Below are 18,152 nucleotides of genomic sequence, written 5' to 3' on the forward strand. Positions count from 1 at the left end.
CACCGAGTGATACGCGGGTGGAATGTAGATTTGCCTTACTGAAAAGGTACATTGTGGAATAATAAATGCGCCTGGCTTTGCTCCCTGTCGGTGCAATATATAGGCTTTGAGACTTCTCCGTACCCGCCCCAACTACATTAAAAGGGCTTGCAGTTTTCTACTTAGCTAAGCCTCCTAAGATTCAGATTCAGAGCTCACACCCAGTCTCTATGCTCAGGGTAAGACGATGAAAGTTACCAGTCGAAGACTTCATCAGTGAATATTCGAGGTGGGAGGGAGGTGCTGCTCGCCTACTTCTCTCGCGTAGTCTCACTTTACCGATAGCTCAAATTGGCGCCGAGGAATTGACGAATTCCACCTTTATGTGGCCCGTAAGGCACCACTGGCGTTTCCAATAGATGAAGCGGAAAGCAAGAGCTGAAAGATGCATTAGGGAACATAAATTTGGTGGAGCGGCATCCTCACTTTCGTTGAGCATAGGGTTCGAAAGCAGCACCGAGGCTCCCGTGAATGTGATGCTGAACAGAGCGACCAGGTTCTCCACACTGTTGCCAATGTGCACGCAGACGCGGTCACCTGGACCCACTCCGTGTGCCTGGAATCCCGCCGCGAATCTCCGCAGACGAGACAGGAACTCGCCTCGAGTGAGGCGAGTGTGGTCGTCCAGCTGCAAGGAGCATGACAAGCGTTATATCTGCGTCGGAAATAGGAAACGCAGCGGGCAGCCATGGACAGTTTCAAAAGGACAGTGGATATAGCGATCTCTGCCTTTAGTTTAGTGAAGCTTTTTAAGGCCTGGACAACCTCTCCGAATTTCAGTCACAAAGAATATACCAGGTGTTTCGGGAAAGGTGAGCACCAATTTTTAAATTTAGGGTTTGCGAAGTAAAGAGAAGCTTTTTTCGGCATAGCAATATCGGTCTTGGTGGACGTCGAAAAACAGCAAATAGCGTTAACTAGTAAAATGAAGAATTAAATTATAATAGTTAACTTTCAACTGTTATCGATAGGCGGCTTAGAGCAATTGGACATTTTTTAGCCGTATGTTAGTATTCAGTCTTTAGAATGTCGAAAACGCGATTACCCTTGGCGCAGTTGCCCGACAAAAATTGACTATTTCAACTAGTTACGTGCACTGGAGGGGCTGCTTTGCCTACATGCTTTTCAAAAGCTCGTGTATTTCGGCACGATGTAGCCATATTTTGCCAAGACGACACGGCGAGGGTAATCATGTTTTCGAAGTTCATAAAACATGTATGGTTTTTACTATAAGGGCCGGCTACATATCACCGACTGCAATCAGCTGCATATTGGTTATAGTAGAAAATTTAGCTATTAAAATTTAGTTAATCACTTGGATAATCAAAATGATTCGCCGCTTTTTACGTCTGCCAATGCAGGTATTACTATGCGGCATAAAGTTTGTTTTTACCTTAGAAACCCTATTTTTTATATTTAGTCAACACCTTTCCTGAAACACCTGGTACAGTGGAAACTCAAGCGATTCGTACAATTACTTCTGAGACATCTCTGCTGGTAAATATGCTCTGATGGGCGCGTAAAATATGAGATGAGTATAACCTACTGCAATATACGGGATAACGTAACTCAGCAGAGTGTCAGCAAATTGCTTGTAGTTGATAGGAAACCAAAAAAATAATGAAAAGGAATGTTGGGTGGTTTGCGCGATTTCCGGTTGCCGAGACGAAACAACAAGTATACGAAAAATATAAAATTTTTTCCTGTATTTCTGAGCGAATGCATCTCTATAAGTGTACAACTACAGCGAAGCCCTGATACAAACAACATGAAATTCAAGAACAACGAGAAGTAATACATATTTTTTTTATGAGTTTCGGTGTTTTGCAAAAAAATTGGTGTGTCCGATTCCATTTGCTTTGCGTTGGCCCTTCTGTATTCTTTCGGGCTCATTTATTATTGTTTTACTCGATATTGCGAACAAATTTTGATAAGGCAATAGTCGTCCAGAAATCTACGGAAAAGTTTGGTGCATTTTCGGAAAGAATTATGTAGACTTGCTTCCCATTACAGCATTATCATGTCCTTTCTTTCCAAGATTTGAGCCGCCGCGGTGGCTGAGTGGTTATGGCGCTCGGCTGCTGGCCCGAGAGACGCGGGTTCGATCCCGGCCGCGGCGGTCGAATTTCGATGGAGGCGAAATTCTAGAGGCCCGTGTGCTGTGCGATGTCAGTGCACGTGAAAGAACCCCAGGAGGTCGAAATTTCCGGAGCCCTTCACTACGGCGTCCCTCATAGCCTGAGTCGCTTTGGGACGTTAAATCCCCATAAACTCATAAACTTTCCTAGATTTAGTACGAGGCCATAGAATTAACCTTTAGGCGAAACATTGTGGTTTTATAATAAAGCGGTATTTTCTCTCTACATACGCACATAAACTTCCTTGCCATGCAGTTCAGAATTGAAAACAAATAGATGCGATGCCTCAGGTAGAGCGCTTAATGAAAATTTACAAATTTGGAAATGGAAGATCAGAGCGCAATTTTAAGTTGCTCAAAGCAAGTGCGCTCCTTGGAAAGACACGCGAGCGTTTACTTTGCGTTGCGGACATTACGTTGCGTTGCGGACTTCTTTTGGCTTTTTGATAGTAGCTTAACACGTTTTTAGTCATCATGTAAATACCATCTTCTACAGGCGAAGCTTTATCATGTATATTTCGTACCGGTATCTGCTCCTAAAAGACCTCAAAAGTATCGAAGTTTACTCAAGATCTCACCACTGCCAGTTGTTCCGGTGACTCCGTGAGGAAGTGTTTCATGGCGGTGTAGACTGAACAGGACGGTATTTCCACCTTCGGGTACGGAGAGTACACGATTCCATCTTTGATCGTTGCCTTCATATTGAATGCACCTGTCTTCCTGGCGAGCACCGGTCAGGATAAGAGTCTTCCGTGATGTACGGATCTTTTGATAGTAGGGGCGGAAACTAAGGCGCTGGAAATAAAGGAAACCACACTACAAAAAAGGCAAATTTACGTTTGAAACAGTATACTTATCAGGCCACGATAAAAAAGGAGTAAATTGCTGTGGTTATAGGAACAAACTATAGCATATATTGTATGCCATCGGAGCTTGAAATATTCTCAGCTGAGACGTCACGTTGAAGCAAACACATATGCACCGCAGATTACCTGGAACGCTGTGGAATTAAAAAAGAGAGGTAGGCGTTCTCAATATACAAGTCAATAGGTTCAGCGCAGGGAACTGAAATGTGCTTGTTTGGTTTATGGGGGTTTGACATCCCAAACCGACTTATGCTATGAGGGACGCCGTAGTAAAGGGTGCCGGAAATTTATTTCGACCACCTGGGGTTCTTTATCCTTCACTTATATCGCACAGTACATGTGCTTGTAGAGTTTCGCCTCCATTGAAATTTGACCGCCGCGGCTGGGTTAGAACGAGCGTCTTTCGGGTCAGCAGCCGAGTGCCATAAGCACTGAGCCACCGCTGCGTCTCGAGTTGAAATCTACTATTTATAGCTTTCGAAACCCGAAGTTAAATGTCGCGACCTGGAATTATAGCACACACGCTAAAACGAAACATTGCACACCTTCAGTCTTACAATTAAACATTAAAAAAAACCCACAAGCAAACATATCTTTGCAGTGATGCATCGCGCGTGAACGCCCTGGGGGCTTGGCGAAGCAACCGTCATTTGCTGACCTCAACATCACAGAATTCCTCATTGTGCGAGTTGGATATTGGTGTTTGTGCAGTGAATCGCTTTCGCACTGCATCCTGTTGTGAAATATTTACACCTGGTGCCGCATTCCTGTGAATTCTGGCTGCTTTTCGAGCAATTTTATTGAACTGTGTGAAGCAAAAGTTATGCCTGCAGAAATCAAGTCTCTTCGTTTGTTTCATAAATATATCTGAGAAGGAAAACACGTCTCTCATCGCTTGTCAACCACATCGCCTAATAAATGTGCATTCCACGTCAAGAATCAATCCAGTATGTCGTTTCTATCAGGAGATGCATCCTGGACTGTTTCATTCTGACTTAGATTTTAAAGCTATCGCACATCATGAATCGTGATATTAACATAAGAGAACTCCGTCGAATATTTTTTTGAATTGCTACAGGCAATCCTTTGGTCTTCATAGCTTATCTGAGCTGAACTGTTTTAGTATGGCAGATTTCCCTAAGTATGTTCATACCCTTAAAACGTAGACTCCCGTATTCCGGGTTGCCGGAGAAGCTCTAGGCTAACATTTTCTTGGCCACAGCTGATGTCCAGGGATGCAGCGTGTAGACGTCCGCTTTCTCCCTCGGATCAATAGGTGGACCTCATCAGTAACTGAGCAAGTGCAGGTGCAGTATGCAAGTTTGCCACTTTTGAACCCATCTTGCAGTGCTCACAGCGGATCATATTGGTCTTTCAAGCCCCGAATTTTGTTTTACGGTGTTCAGCTAACCAGAACATTGCAAAAAATAGTGAGCACTGCATGAACGTTATTGTTGGGTTCATCCTTGTTCTGTTTTTAAATTCATCACATTGTGCCATGCCACCACATATATCGCACTTAGTGTTTTCTTGTGACCTTCTTTAGTGCTCTTAACAATGCTTCCATGCATCATGCCGATTTTTTGTTGTTAAAACTCATTGTATTTCGTATTGTCAGGTTTTATTAAAAGTGCTTCTTTTAAGATTTTTTAAACCCATATTTTTTGGCTTACTGCATTTAGTTTTACGTTTTCGTTTAAGATCCCCCGACCCTAGCTGCTTGGCTAATGATTTCGAATGGCTTGTTTCCTCTTGAGTAATTTATGGTAGCATCCTCGCCAAAATTCTATGATTGTATATTTTAAATGTGGTCCTGCAGTGTGTCAGTTCTTCGCCACAGAGCTTTTTCGTTGACCGCAGTTTTCTCCTACTATTTTCTCTCCATAGACAACTTAACCTATTTTACCTACTTCGCGTGCGTGTGACTGAAATTTTCGTAGAAATTTATAATACTATGTGTCGTTCTTTCAAATTCAAAATTGAATTTTTTCTGTGGTTGTGCTTCAACCTCTGTTCTTTCTTATTTCCGCAGGCTACATTTCAGCCAAGCAGCCTCGGCGGCTCAGTTGTTATGGTATTCGGCTGCTTACCCGAAAGACGCGGGTTAGATTCCGGTCGCGGTGGTCGCATTTCGATGGAGCTGAAATGTAAGAAATGCGTGTACTGTGCAATATCAGTGCACGGTAAAGAACTCAAGGTAGTCAAAATTACCGGCAGCTCTCCACTACTGCGTCCCTCACTCCTTGAGTCGCTTTGGGACGTTAAACCCCATCAACCATTTCAGCTATGCGATAAACATGCAGTAGATTGTTTGGCGGCCATTTATTTTTACCCCACCTTTCGTTATTATTTTCGAAGAGAAGGCTACCAACCCAACTATCACGCCATCACAACTTCCAACTTGCACCTAATATGTCAACAGGTGAAGTTTTTCCAAAAAAGAATGGCACTTGTAGGCCTTTTCAGCAATAAATTTTCCATCTTCAGGGGCTTTCTGTTATGGCATGTGCTTTTTTTCACTTCGAGCTCCATTGCGCTTCTTCGTTTGCGTCGTTAATGCATTGCTTACGACGAGCTCTTTGGGCGGATGTAGCTGTGTCCTTGCTATCCTGCATATTATACTCACATCAGGAGCACTATCATCATCAGCGTTGTCAACTGCAGGACAAGACCTTTTTTCACCCATCTGCAATGGACGCTGCCCTTTTTCCCAGAGTCGACTCCGTTACCCTAAAACCACCGGTCATGACAATTTTTAAAATTCTCACCTTGAGGAAAATGGGAACTTGTTATTTGTGACCGAGAGTACACGATAATTCGCATTCCTGTATTGCGCACTGATAACTATTATCTGTGGTCACCGCTTGCCTGAGACTGGCGTATTCCTATGAGTGGTGATTGTCAATGCAGCGCAGTCCCATATCCCCGATGCGGCAGAAAGCACACGTGCGGTTCCCGCAGCGATACTAATATCTCGTTGCCTAGTGGACACTGTTGTTTACGTCTCAGAATTTTGAACAATACTTTTGATGAATCCTTATCCCAACCATTCCCCATTGAGTCAAGTCCTGAATTATGCACGCATCACACGTTCCAGGTTTTGCGTGGTCAATGAAAAGACACCACTTGACCCTCTTCTTGCAAATCATGCTCCTCTCCTCATCCTTCAGTCAAACCAGTTTCGCACTGATGTGGGCCTAATTTCGTAGACATTTATGAATTCCGCTTGTTGTCCATGACTGAAAAGACCATTCCTTGCTTAATGTTTAAATGTCCATGATAACTCTTAATTACCTATCTGGACACCCTAGGCTTCGAAAATTAGTCTGCGTCACGCGGTGTCACCCCATTAAGTTAATCTGAGCTTGGAATTGTCCTTTACTTGTTCAATTTTATGGTAAACGTAGCCCTTACGACTGAAAATGTCGTTTATTGCCATTACCATGGCGACACACTTGCGGTGTATTGTTGACCGAGGCTTCCGTTTTGAGCAGTTAATGTTTATCGCTAATTCTTCGAGGAACTCTCCCATTGAATTTGAGTCCTTAGCCTTATTCGGCATCCAGGCATCTGGTAGAACTTTTATGGATGAATTTCTGAGCAGAGTTGGTTAGGTTAACAGATCAATGAGCTATAGTGAGCGCCCGGAGTGTGAGTTTGCTCTTGTATCTAATTAATCTCTTATTTTGCTACAATTTCCAGTTGGAATTCTTGCGTCGTATTTTTCGCTAACGCTGCCAGCGCTCTTATTCCTCTCTTCGATATAGGTGTCCATAGTGGCCTTATTTGTTTAGCTGCAGTCGGCTGCTCTATTCGACAACAAGCATCTGGGTGGTGTACGGGCGCGGCCAGAAGCAGCAGCCACGCCCGCTTGGCCTGGATGAGAAATTTTCTCAGAGAATTCAACTCTTTTTTTGAGCCATGAAATTTTGTCGCGCTTTAACACCTAGTGACTATGGAGTGCTTTTCATTTTCTTTTAATCGGTTAATTCACACAACACAGGTAGCTTTTTTGCATTTAAAAACCTTGAACCCACATCTGAAGCTTCGGCTTTCATCCGGCCTACCACGACGTGTAGCAACTTTGTTCTGTCGCCTCTGGCTTGGTGTAGCTTTCACCAAGCACTGCTCTTTCTTAATAGGTATGGCTGACAGCCCTGATGAGACTATAGCGCACATTCTTTGTGAATGCCCCGCCTACAGCGCCGAAGGACAGTCTCCCTGCCGTGCACTGGAGCATCTAGACCTGCGCCCACTGACGGAAATGAAGATGCTCGGCCACTGGCCGCTGCGGTGAAGGCTTCCAAGGCACTGCTCTGCGTTTTGAAGACTTCTGGCCAGCAGGATAGGCTATGACTTTGCTGAATGCTGTGACTTTGCAGAGGGACTTTCTCCCCTCACACCTTTCCCCCGTGCAGAGTTGCAAACCGGCTACTCGTCTGGTTAACCTCCCTGCCTTTCGTCCTCCTCCTTCTCCTCTTACCTGGGGTGCAATTGAAAGAAAAAGACAAGCTGGCTGCGGATAAAGGTGAACTAAGGGTTAATTCAAGCAACTTTCATGTCGTTTGGAGCCTTAATGTTGCCTGTGAAGGACGTTTGCATTGACATCTTAGTTTACCTGTTGGGAAACCTCACCGATCTTCAATGAACGAGCACAGGAAGCAGTTATGAATCGTAGTCAGCAAAAATATATGTAGCTTGAAAAATAGAGGAATAAACGTCGGGGATGTCACTGCTTGCTATTGTCTTAGAAGGTTTGATTCAAACTGAGATAAAACTAATAAAAGAGCATGTACACTGAAAAAAGGAGACAAGTGGTGTCCGGTCCAGAGAACGGCACAGCTGTACGAAGGCCACCGCTGAAGGCGCGCCTCGCTTCAATGTCGGCGGTCTCTTTCCTGAGTCCGCAGTGTCCAGGGATCCACTGGAACACTATACGTTGGCCTTTTTCCTGTCCAATTGACAGGAGTCTAATGATATCAAGAGCCAGAGCTTGGTAGGTGGTGTGGCGTAGGAAGCATCCCAAAATTTGTAGCGCAGGTTTACAGTCAGTGAAAATGCACCACTCCTGGGGCGGTTCTCCGAAGATGTGGCAAATTGCTTCCCAAAGGCCCGCAAGCTCTGCAGCGGTTGAAGTAGACTTGTGTCCTAAAATGAATTTGCGGGTCGTCTGCCGACAGGGGGTAACGAAAGCTGCTGTTGAAGGTGGGTTCAGACGAGCGGACAGGATCGCGGATAGTCCGGGCACGTCGGCGCTGACCGCGTGCCACGTGACGCGAACGTAACTGCTCTGAGCGACCTTGAGCGACCGGCGCGGTCTTTCCCCGGTCCGGACCGCGGTTCGAGTGGAAAAGGCGCCCCCCTTATCACTCCGCGGGCTTAGTGGCAGACCGGAATTGTTTATGCTCTTTTTTGCTTCTAGGTCAGTCAACGTTGGCTCGAGCGCTCGTCTGGCTACGTATCCGTAATGAAGCCGACTTTGCTCCATGCTAGCGCCTTCCGTTTTGGCGTATTTGCAGCTCGAGTGCAGCATTGTATTCCCTCTTTTTCGTGTTTCACTGCGTTGTTCACTCCGTATTTGCTGCACTGCGTCGTTAGTGTGTGTCTGAGCGTGTGCGCTTGCGTGAGTGCCCGCTTTGCTTTGCTGTTTCTGCTAATATAAATAATGTTGGAAATAAGGTGCTTAGTGACGAAACGACCTTCGCGTTTTTAGCGCTCGTTGTGTGCTGCCAACCTATATGAAATATTTAACACGCTTATTACCTCAACATGACTCTAAGGAAAAAATTGTGGCAAAAGATCGCCACGGAAATGGATGTGCGACATCCTGAGTCGGCCTAGTACAAGGCCGGTACATAACTGTTTTTATTTTTTACTGAAACTTTCTAGCTAAGTGGGCTCTCGAATTTGCGCTTGCGATGCATTTTACCTTGTTGCGTTTCCCTACGCAGGATTCTTGAAGGCGCTGTTTGGAAATAAGCGCCGGGCGTTTCGAATTGAACGTAAAAAATTGAGAGCTACGAAGAGCGGAGTGGCCGGGGCACAGACGTAGTTTGTGCTGGCAAGTTGAGGTTTTACTCTTGCCATTTTCAAACTATGGCTTCGTCCACCATAACCGCCTTTCAGCCGCGAAGGCTTTCTCATCGTCCTCAGACACTTCAATGACCGCAGCCAGTGCAGCGCAACGACGTTTTCAGTCGGCGTTCGTGTTGAAACTCTCGGTAGCAGAGTTTTCGGAGCCGCGTAAACAGCGTAAGCACGCTTAGGAAGAGAGAGGACGCGCGGATGGTCCGCTGCATTCGTGTGAATGCTCGACGTCCGGGCCGACTCGCAGATGCTTGGTCACGTGTCACGATAAGCGCGCTGACGCGCGCGGACCATCAGCGATCTGGTCGGCTCGTCTGAACCCACCTTAATGCCTTTGGTGACGCAGATCCATCCGTGTAGACGTGCAGACTGTTTTGGTATTCGGTCCAGATGTAGGCAAGAGCAAGTTGCATCAGTCCCCTAATGGGCATCACAGATTTCTGGATTATGCCAGGACACGCAGGCATACTGAAGGCTGAGCAATCACCCATGGTGGCTGCAAGGGATGATGCGGCAGGGCATAGTCTGATGGCAATTCGGATCGCGGGAAGCGCAGTGCGCGTGCAAAACTGCTGTCCGGCCATTCATCAAAAATGTTCGTCAGCGGGTGACAGCGGTGGGGGGTAAGCGCGCGTAAATATACCCGCAGTGGTTCATCTGACAGGTAGATCGATATTGGGCACGCATGAGATTCCTCAATCGTGCCTTTGTTCGAGGCACCACGTGGTAATTCGAGGCGTATCTTGAGCGCCTATGCTTGGACATTCTTTTATATCCGCAAGAAGTAAATGCTCTTATCAGAGAGTAGAGGAACGCTGTAACGAATGAGGCCCATAAAAAGAGTAAATAAAGTCTTAGCAAGAAGCGCTCCGTTGGGCCCCATTTAATGACTGCTACGAACCGAAGGACATGACAAAAAAGAGTGAGTCTTTTCTTTAGCATAATTATATGCCTCGACCATGACAGTCCGCGGTCAATGATAATGCCCAAAAATCTGTGGTGGGAGATGCATGATATTGCAACCCCTCGAAGTGTTACAGGGTCGCGGCAGACAGAGTTTCACGTGAATGCTACCACAGCACATTTTTCAGCTGCTAACTGCCAACCCTGACGCCTTAGGCACTTTGAAGTTAATGACCCGGCACGTTGTAACCTCGCGCGCGTTTGCAGACGCGTCAAGTCCGAAGCCTAGGTGCAGATACCATCAGAATAGGCACTGATGTGAATGTGAGTGGGAAGTTCCCTCACCAGTTCAATCAATGCCCCGTTAATTACGGTTGGGCTGAGAACTCCTCCCTGAGGAACTCCACTGCAAACCTGACGACGGGTAGTCTCTCCATCAGCCGTAAACATGCAAACGGACCGGCCGTTGAGGTAGCTCACAATCCACGAGTACATCCGACCGCCAACGCCTATGTCGTCAAGGGCATCAAGGATGGCGTCATGAAGTACATTATCGTAGGCCCCTTTGATGTCCAAGAAGACAGCAGGGATGAGTCGGCGACTACGCTTTTCATGTTCCACTTTATATATGAGGTCGATTACGCTAACAATCGAAGAACGTCGCCGCTGGAACCCGGTCATCATTGCCAGACAGAGAGCATTCTGCTCTAAAAACAATTCGAGCCACACCGGTATGAGGTAAGGCCACACCTGGCCGGTATGAGGTAAGCTCATAAGAAGGCTTTCCAGGCTACAAAAGAGCAACCAGGCTGCTGATTTCCTGTGTTCTAGAATGATTCCGGGAGCCTATGTATGACTGTAGTATCTGAGCAGCACGGTTCGTCCTTCCATGCCAAGGTGAGAGAGAGACGTGTACGAAATCCCGTCAAGACCAGGTGTAGATGCACGCCTACACGAGGAACGAGCAGCTTCTAGTTCAGGCATCGTGAGTAGCATGGCGTAGTGGTCGTCTAGTGAAGGATGGCACAAAAGCTTCCAAACTGTTTGGTGCTACCGAAGTAGTGCCCAGAACCATTTTGCAGAATTCTTTTGCTGCCTCTAAATTATTACGGCGTTGGTAAATGGACAGGGCGTGGTAAGCATACCGTTCTTGTGGGCGTGAACGCAAGCTCCTGGCTGCGTGCCAAGTACGCGACTGCGGTTTACGAGGGTCCAGTGATGAGCACAACTGCCTCCAACGTTGTCTTACTAATCTCGCGAGGAGGCGCTTTATTTGTCGTTGAGCTCGGCGACAAAGGGCGAGATCATGCGTGGATTTAGTTCTTCTGCATTTCCTTTCGGAGCGCCGACCGACTGCGCGTATTACTGCAGAGTAGATTGAAGAGTAAGTGGCAGAAAGTGTTGGACACGCAAGTAAATGACAAATTGCCTTTCGTAAAGCCCATTTTAGGAAAATGAAGGACATGCAGTCATCAGGAGCGCTTCACCAAAGTAATGCCGTCTTTTAAATAGAAATCAAGCACCTTCTACATAACATCTAACTGGCAAAAGAAGAGAAACATGAATGTGAAATACGTGGAGACAAATTTACAGTAAGACATCTTATTTTGGTTAACAGAAATAGCAACAACAACGGAGAATAAGTCTAAACAATGTTACAACGAAAAACAAAACTTTATTTCTCACTGTTCTACAATGCAATTCGGTTTCACCCTTAGTTTTTATTGGGTGAAAATGCATCTTGTGATTCGTTGAGTTTTGTAACGAAAGCTACACTACCTAGTAGAAGAGAGTTTCCCCTCGCCTGTCCGCGGCGATAGCTGCGCATGCGCCGTAACTATGGCAACCAGCTGCGCCGTTCCACAGGCGTTCCGCCACTGCGCCGCGCCTTTCCTCAAAAAACAATTTTTAATTTCCTCTTCCTTCCTTTCTTCTTTCCCTCCTTTATCTCTTCCCTTACGTCGCGGTTCGGGTGTCTACCAAGAAGCCACAGTTACTGCGCCATTTCCTGTCCTCAAGAACCAAGCAAACCGACGTTCATTGGGTTCATTGGCAATGACAACGCTGCAGAGGCCGCTCATTTTCACGAAAGGAAAGGCGCACAACTGGCTCCTTTGGCCAGTGTACATTTCAATCTCGCTTTCATGTACGTGGCGTTAGTGTCGAACTGCAAAAGCCTGCTTTGATTGCGTTCCGCAAACTGTATAGGCAGCGCGCCTACCCTGCCACACTGGCAGGTGGCAGTTTATGGTTGATCGCCAGAGGTTGGCCACCCAATGAACGCTGCAGCCGCCGGTTCGCCGAGACTCATTCGCGTGTGACGGCGCAGCCAAGTGTTCCTTTCGCTACATATATCCTTCCCTATGTGAGCTAAGCCACTGCTGAATTTTTTAGGTTCGTAACCAAAGGAAATGCCTCAAACCAAATGTAGAGTGGGAAAAGTTTTGCAGATAAAAAAATACCACCAGCACCAGCACTTGCACCAGCTGTCTCTAAGATAGTTCAGTCGTGATGTCGAAACGGAATTTGTGTTAGCACAAATGGATAGCATGAAATTTAATGCTAAAGGACAGGGCGCTCGTGCCTGCGCTGTCTATTATGTTGCACTAGAGCGTATCTATTATCCGCAAATGCCAGTACCATGTTAGAATTTCGTGTTATTTTCTCTGCACAGCAGCACTGTAGCATTTGAGGGAAGTCTACTCCCTTAAGTCCTTTGATGTACTTGCGTTTTAGTGTACCCTTGCGCATGTTGTTTTGTTAGGTTTGCTCTGGATCGCAAGCAGTGTAAGGAACAGCACCTCGCTTAATTTCGTTATTACTTTCAAACTGACCTACATTGTTTTCAAGCCTACGCTTGTACTCGCAACTCAAACTGTATCTTAGATCTTATTTTCGTAAGCGATTACTTTTTGAAAGGGAAAAATAACGTGGATTTTCTTGAAGGGTTAGCTGACCATGATATGGTTCTGCGCAAGCTAATGGTTCTAAGCCGAAGTCACCAAAGCCGTAATTCAAAGCTCGCGTATGCATTCAGCAAAGCATAGAACAATGCTATCGTGACCTGCCTTGTCCACCAGTAATAGGACTTCTACTAACTCATATTAAAGAGCACTGCAGATTTCATGAAGTCTGGTCACAGTTCAAGGCAAAAGCTATGCACACCTTGGGGCAGTTTTTTTCAGAAATAAAAGAAACTAGACATCAGCACAACCCAAGGATAACATGCGAAATAATACATTTAAAAACGGGGAATTAATAGGTAGAGGCAATGAAACAGATTATGTCCAGTCACAGACTACTGCCGAAAAATGAATTCGTTTAACCGATTTGTAAAAGAGAAAACAAAAGCAGCCAGACAATGCTATTGCAGTACAACTGTAAGCAGTTTTATCAGACTCGCCCGCGACACTTCGGCCCTGTATCAGTCATAGAGATAGCCCTCCAAAGCTATTGGCACCTACCAAAGAAAGGAAACAATCGGATGAGTTAACGTGTTCTTCTCATCCTTCATTATAAAAGAATATTAGCGCCAAGACTACGCACAAGAAAGTCTTCTTATGTGAATTTGAAAGCCTTCTTTCTTGTGTGTAGTGATGATGATGAGGATGAATTTTTATGACGCAAGGGCAGATGTGGGCAAAGAGCGCCATGGCACAAGGTATTTTGTTCTTCTCAAGGTGGGGTTAAACACCCGTTTCCCAAGCATTTCACCCTAAATAAGCCGAGCACAAGACAAGGGGAAGGCTTGTACACAATGTATCGCCTGTGGGTACCCGGCGGCACTGAGGATCGAACGCCGCACATACCGTCTTGTCTGTAGTTTTGGCTCTAAAATCCTTTTATAATTTATGACGCCCCCTTAGTCCAGGAGTAAATGTTTAAAGAATATTTATTCTAATCCGTATTTAACGCTTACAAAGGTAAGTACGCTTGCTTTAAGGCGAGAAAACGTAGAGCAGAACGATACACTGGGTGCACCAGTCATAACTGAAGCAGGAGTGTTCTCAGTGCTGTTAAACACGAGCGATAAAAAGTGGAGTGGTTAAGACGCAATCCAGAACTGCTTCCTGAAACTTTATGCTGAGCCTACAAGCAAGTATTTATGCCTTGCGTACAATAAATCAGTGCTGTTAACAGTACCTTCAGCAGAATTGGCACATGCAAAATTGTACCGGTCTACAAATCGGGTGACACATGTTGCCAGTCAAATTGCAGGCCTAATTTTTTCACATGTATTTGTAAAATCTTGGAACATAAAATTTTAAAATCTATTACAGAGTTCGCTGAACCAAGAAATACCCTCCATCCCCGCCAATGTGGCTTCAGGCGCGGTCTGTCTATCGTAACCCATATTTCCTCAGTGGAATTCAGAACCAATCTCAAGTAGGTGCAATTTACCTAGACTTCTCAAAGGCCTTTGATCGTGCCTGCCATGCTAATCTGTTACTTAAGTTTATACTTATATCAGGAGATGAGGCTATTGTTCAATTGACCAGCTATCATTTTTCGGACCGCCGCCAGTTTGGTCTATTCGGTGCATACATTTCCGAAATTGTGCCAGCCCTTTCTGGTGTACCCCAGGGCTGCGTTTTAGCTCCTATTCTATTCTGTTTCGTTCATAAACGACATAACTACTCGGGCAGGATCCAAGATTACGTTATTCGCAGGCGAGTGCGTCGTGTATAGACCTTTGAAACAGGCGCGGTCTGGACGTCGCCATATTGCTCTCTGGGCTGTTGTGCGTACCTGACGTCGGCACAGTGGAAGCGACATAATGTAGATTGAGGCATAAAAATGACTAAGAAAAACAAGTCTCTCCCGCACCACTAAAGTGTGGAACAGTCTTGCAACAGCCCACAGAGGAGGTCGTCTTTCTCGTCCAATACAATGGTCTATAGAGAGGTGACAACACCAAGTAAGTCAACAAGAATTTCGGCTTGCTAGCCCAGTGGTGCACAAACTGTCAATGGGCACTGAAACTTCACAAAATAGTTTCAACGTCAATAAAGAAATACAAACTTAGTTTTTCGTACGGCTAAAACAGCGCCGTTCTCAGCAGAGCCACGCTTGCAGGATAGAGCACAAGAATGAACGGAACACAAGAAACAAGGAGGTCGACAGGACGGAGCTTGTGTTCCGTTCATTCTTGTGCTGTATCCAGCAAACATGGAAACAAGCAAACTCCCCCAGCAAAAAGCGCTGCTTAACACTGCCACTGAGTTTATTTACTTGGGCTTCGTAGTATCATCAGATCTAAGGTAGACTCGTGTAGTGCACACGGTAGTTAAAGCGATGCGAAAGTTTCTAAATAGAGCTCTGCTTTACACTACAAAGGAAGCTAAGTTTTTGGCTTAGATGACGATCATACGGCCGATCGCAGAATATGCGAACGTGGCCTGGTTGCTGTGTGCTAAAATATAACATAACTATAGTTCGAAGCTGTGCATTGAAAAGCTTTGCGTTTTATCTGTAACAGATATAGGCACACCGACTCAAAGCGCAGATACTGTCTGAGATCGCTCTTCATACACTAACCAATCATGCGATTCTTCACCGCATAACATTTTTCGTCTCCTCCTGAATTACAAGCGTGAAGGAAAGTCTCATACCTGCATTCCGTTTAATACTTCCAGAGAAAGCCGTCATAAGCATTACCTCGAAACCAAAGATTATTTTTGCGCTAATAATACTACCTGCTTTGCATTTTTTCCCGTGAGCTGTGCATGACTGGGATATCTTTAGATCAGATGGTGGTCGCTCAGCGCACCGCACAGATCTTTCAGGTTGCTTACTGTCTTTGCTGCATGTGCTATTATTGTTTTACTTGCCATGTTAAATGTAAATATGTGATAATGGGAATCAGTGAATGACGTTATCACATATTATGCCTAAGTGCTTGCATTTATTTTTTCTGGTTTAAGTAATATGAAACTGAAATAAGTTGATGGTGCATGATCTTTCTTTTCTACTGCACTCATAACATAGGGCATTAACCTTCAGTGCTTTCAGTTACCCTTCTCTGCATTTTTATGAATGCCTGTATGACTGAACGTCTGCAGGCCTTTCTAAACTACTCCTGTAAAAGTTCTTTAAAGGGCTTAGAGTATCACGAAATAAATAAATAAATCACCTGCTCTTGTTTATCAGGACCTTGACTTGTATTTTAATGTGAGAAGTAAAAAGATGTTAGCTGCCTACACTGTGGTTTTCTCTTATAATCGTAAGGGGTTCTAGGGTCTGTACGAGGAACTCTTGCTCATGTAGGAACTACGAGAGAAGAAAAAATCACGTGGGTGCTTGCTTCACCCACCTTTGTCTCTAAAGTGCAGTTAAGAGCTACATCCAATATATCTAAAGATCCTAAATACGAAGCTCATGGCCACAAGAATGCTCAAGAGTTGTAGACAGATGCCTTATGCACAGGACAGTGAAGGATCAGTGCATGACACTGTTATCTCGTTTCGATGCAGCATGAGTTTCAGAGAGCTGCCACCTGCGAGGAGCTCCGGAGGGCACCTGGCCTATTTGCGCTGCCATTCCGCCTGCTGTAGGTGTGACGTGTCTTCGCTCCTACGTGAGTTTGTAGGCAGCACTTGTTTGTGAGGCCGTGTTATCTCTGGAGACGAACAGTCTGATCAAGAAACGCCAAACCAAGAGAGTGTCTATCCCTAAGCACAGATTTGAGCAGACAGAGCTATCAAAGTTAATAAATAAGCGCAAGGTAGCCGATATAAGGAAGTTTAACATGAAGAAAATCGAGCCTCTTCTAAAGGACGGAGGTAGAAGGTTAGACTAAAAGCTGTGAAGAGAAAACTAGGCATTGGAAAAAAACCATATGTATGCGCTAAGAGACAAAGAGGGAAATGTAATTAGTAGTATGAATAAGATAGTAATCAGAAAGTTGATGGGAGAGGCAGTAGAGCACAGCAATAAGACACCCCGCCAAGGAAGGAAGAGAAAGTAAATAAAGCTTTAGGAGCATTGCAAAAGGGGAAAGCAGCTGGTGAAGATCAGATAACAGCAGAATTCTTGAAGGACGGAGAAAAGATTGTGCTAGAAAAACTAGCCACACTATATACGCAATGCCTTATGACCTCAAGTGTACCTGAAGCTTGGAAGAACGCTAAAGTTATCTTAATTCATAAGAAAAGAGACGTCAAGGATTTAAAAATTGCAGACCGATCAGCTTACTGTTCGTTGCCTCAAACACAATCAAGAATACCTTAGAGTTCCATCAGCCAAATGATCAGGCAGGCTTTCGTAAATGTGACTCGACAATAGACCATATTTACACTATCAGCCAGGTGATAGAGAAATGTGCAGATTATAATCAACCCTTCTATAGAGCGTTCATTGATAACGAGAAAGCATTTGACTGAGTGGAAAACTCAGTAGACATGTAGGCAATGAGCAATCAGGGTGTAGAGGAGTGTTATGTGGAAATACTGGGAGATATCTATAAAGACTGCAGAGCAACTGTAGTCCTCCATGAAGACAGCAATAAAATTCCAAAAATAGACGGGTGTCAGGCAGGGATATACGATCTCATCAATGCTATTCACCGCCTGCTTACAGGAGGTGTTCCTCTGTCTGAATTGGGAACTGTTGGGGATAAGAGTTAATGAATACCTAAGTAATCAGCGATTCGCTGATAACGCTGCCTTTCTAAGTCACTCGGGAGATGAACTGCAAAGCATGATCATTAAGTTAGACAGGCAGAGCACGATAGTGGGTCTAAGAATTAACATACAGAAAACGTAAGCAAGGTTCAACAGTCTCGCGAGGGAAGAGCAGTTCACAATTTGTAGCGAGGTGCTAAAGGAATGTGGTAAAGGAATTCGTCCACTTAGGGCTGGTGGTGGCCGGTGATCCCGATCATGAGACGGAAATAACTAAAGAATGAGAATAGGGTGGAGCAAATATGGCAGGTTCTCTCGGATCATGAATGGCGGTTTAACAATATCTCTCAAGAGAAAAGTATACAACAGCTGTATCTTACCGCTACTTACGAGGCAGAAACGTGGAGGCTAACGAAGAGGGTTCAACAAAGAGGGTTCAGAGGAAAAGCTGTGGGGGGGGGGGGGGGGGGGAGTGGGTATTCAGCCAATACAATATTG

At 45.2% G+C, this 18,152-nt stretch overlaps 1 protein-coding gene across 1 annotated transcript in view; it reads right to left on the reverse strand.

The window, feature by feature from the left end:
• Positions 1-18,152, reverse strand: part of LOC144132518 (luciferin 4-monooxygenase-like) — a 175,135-nt gene that overhangs the window by 29,714 nt on the left and 127,269 nt on the right. Inside the window, exons 2-3 of the mRNA XM_077664991.1 lie at positions 2,755-2,971; positions 466-667 (exon numbers count right to left, since the gene is read on the reverse strand). Of these exons, the coding sequence (XP_077521117.1) occupies positions 466-667; positions 2,755-2,877 (325 nt within the window). The 5' untranslated portion in view covers positions 2,878-2,971. The remainder of the gene's footprint in view (positions 1-465; positions 668-2,754; positions 2,972-18,152) is intronic.

This window comes from Amblyomma americanum, chromosome 5 (genome assembly GCF_052857255.1).
Source record: "Amblyomma americanum isolate KBUSLIRL-KWMA chromosome 5, ASM5285725v1, whole genome shotgun sequence".
Lineage (NCBI taxonomy): Eukaryota > Metazoa > Arthropoda > Arachnida > Ixodida > Ixodidae > Amblyomma > Amblyomma americanum.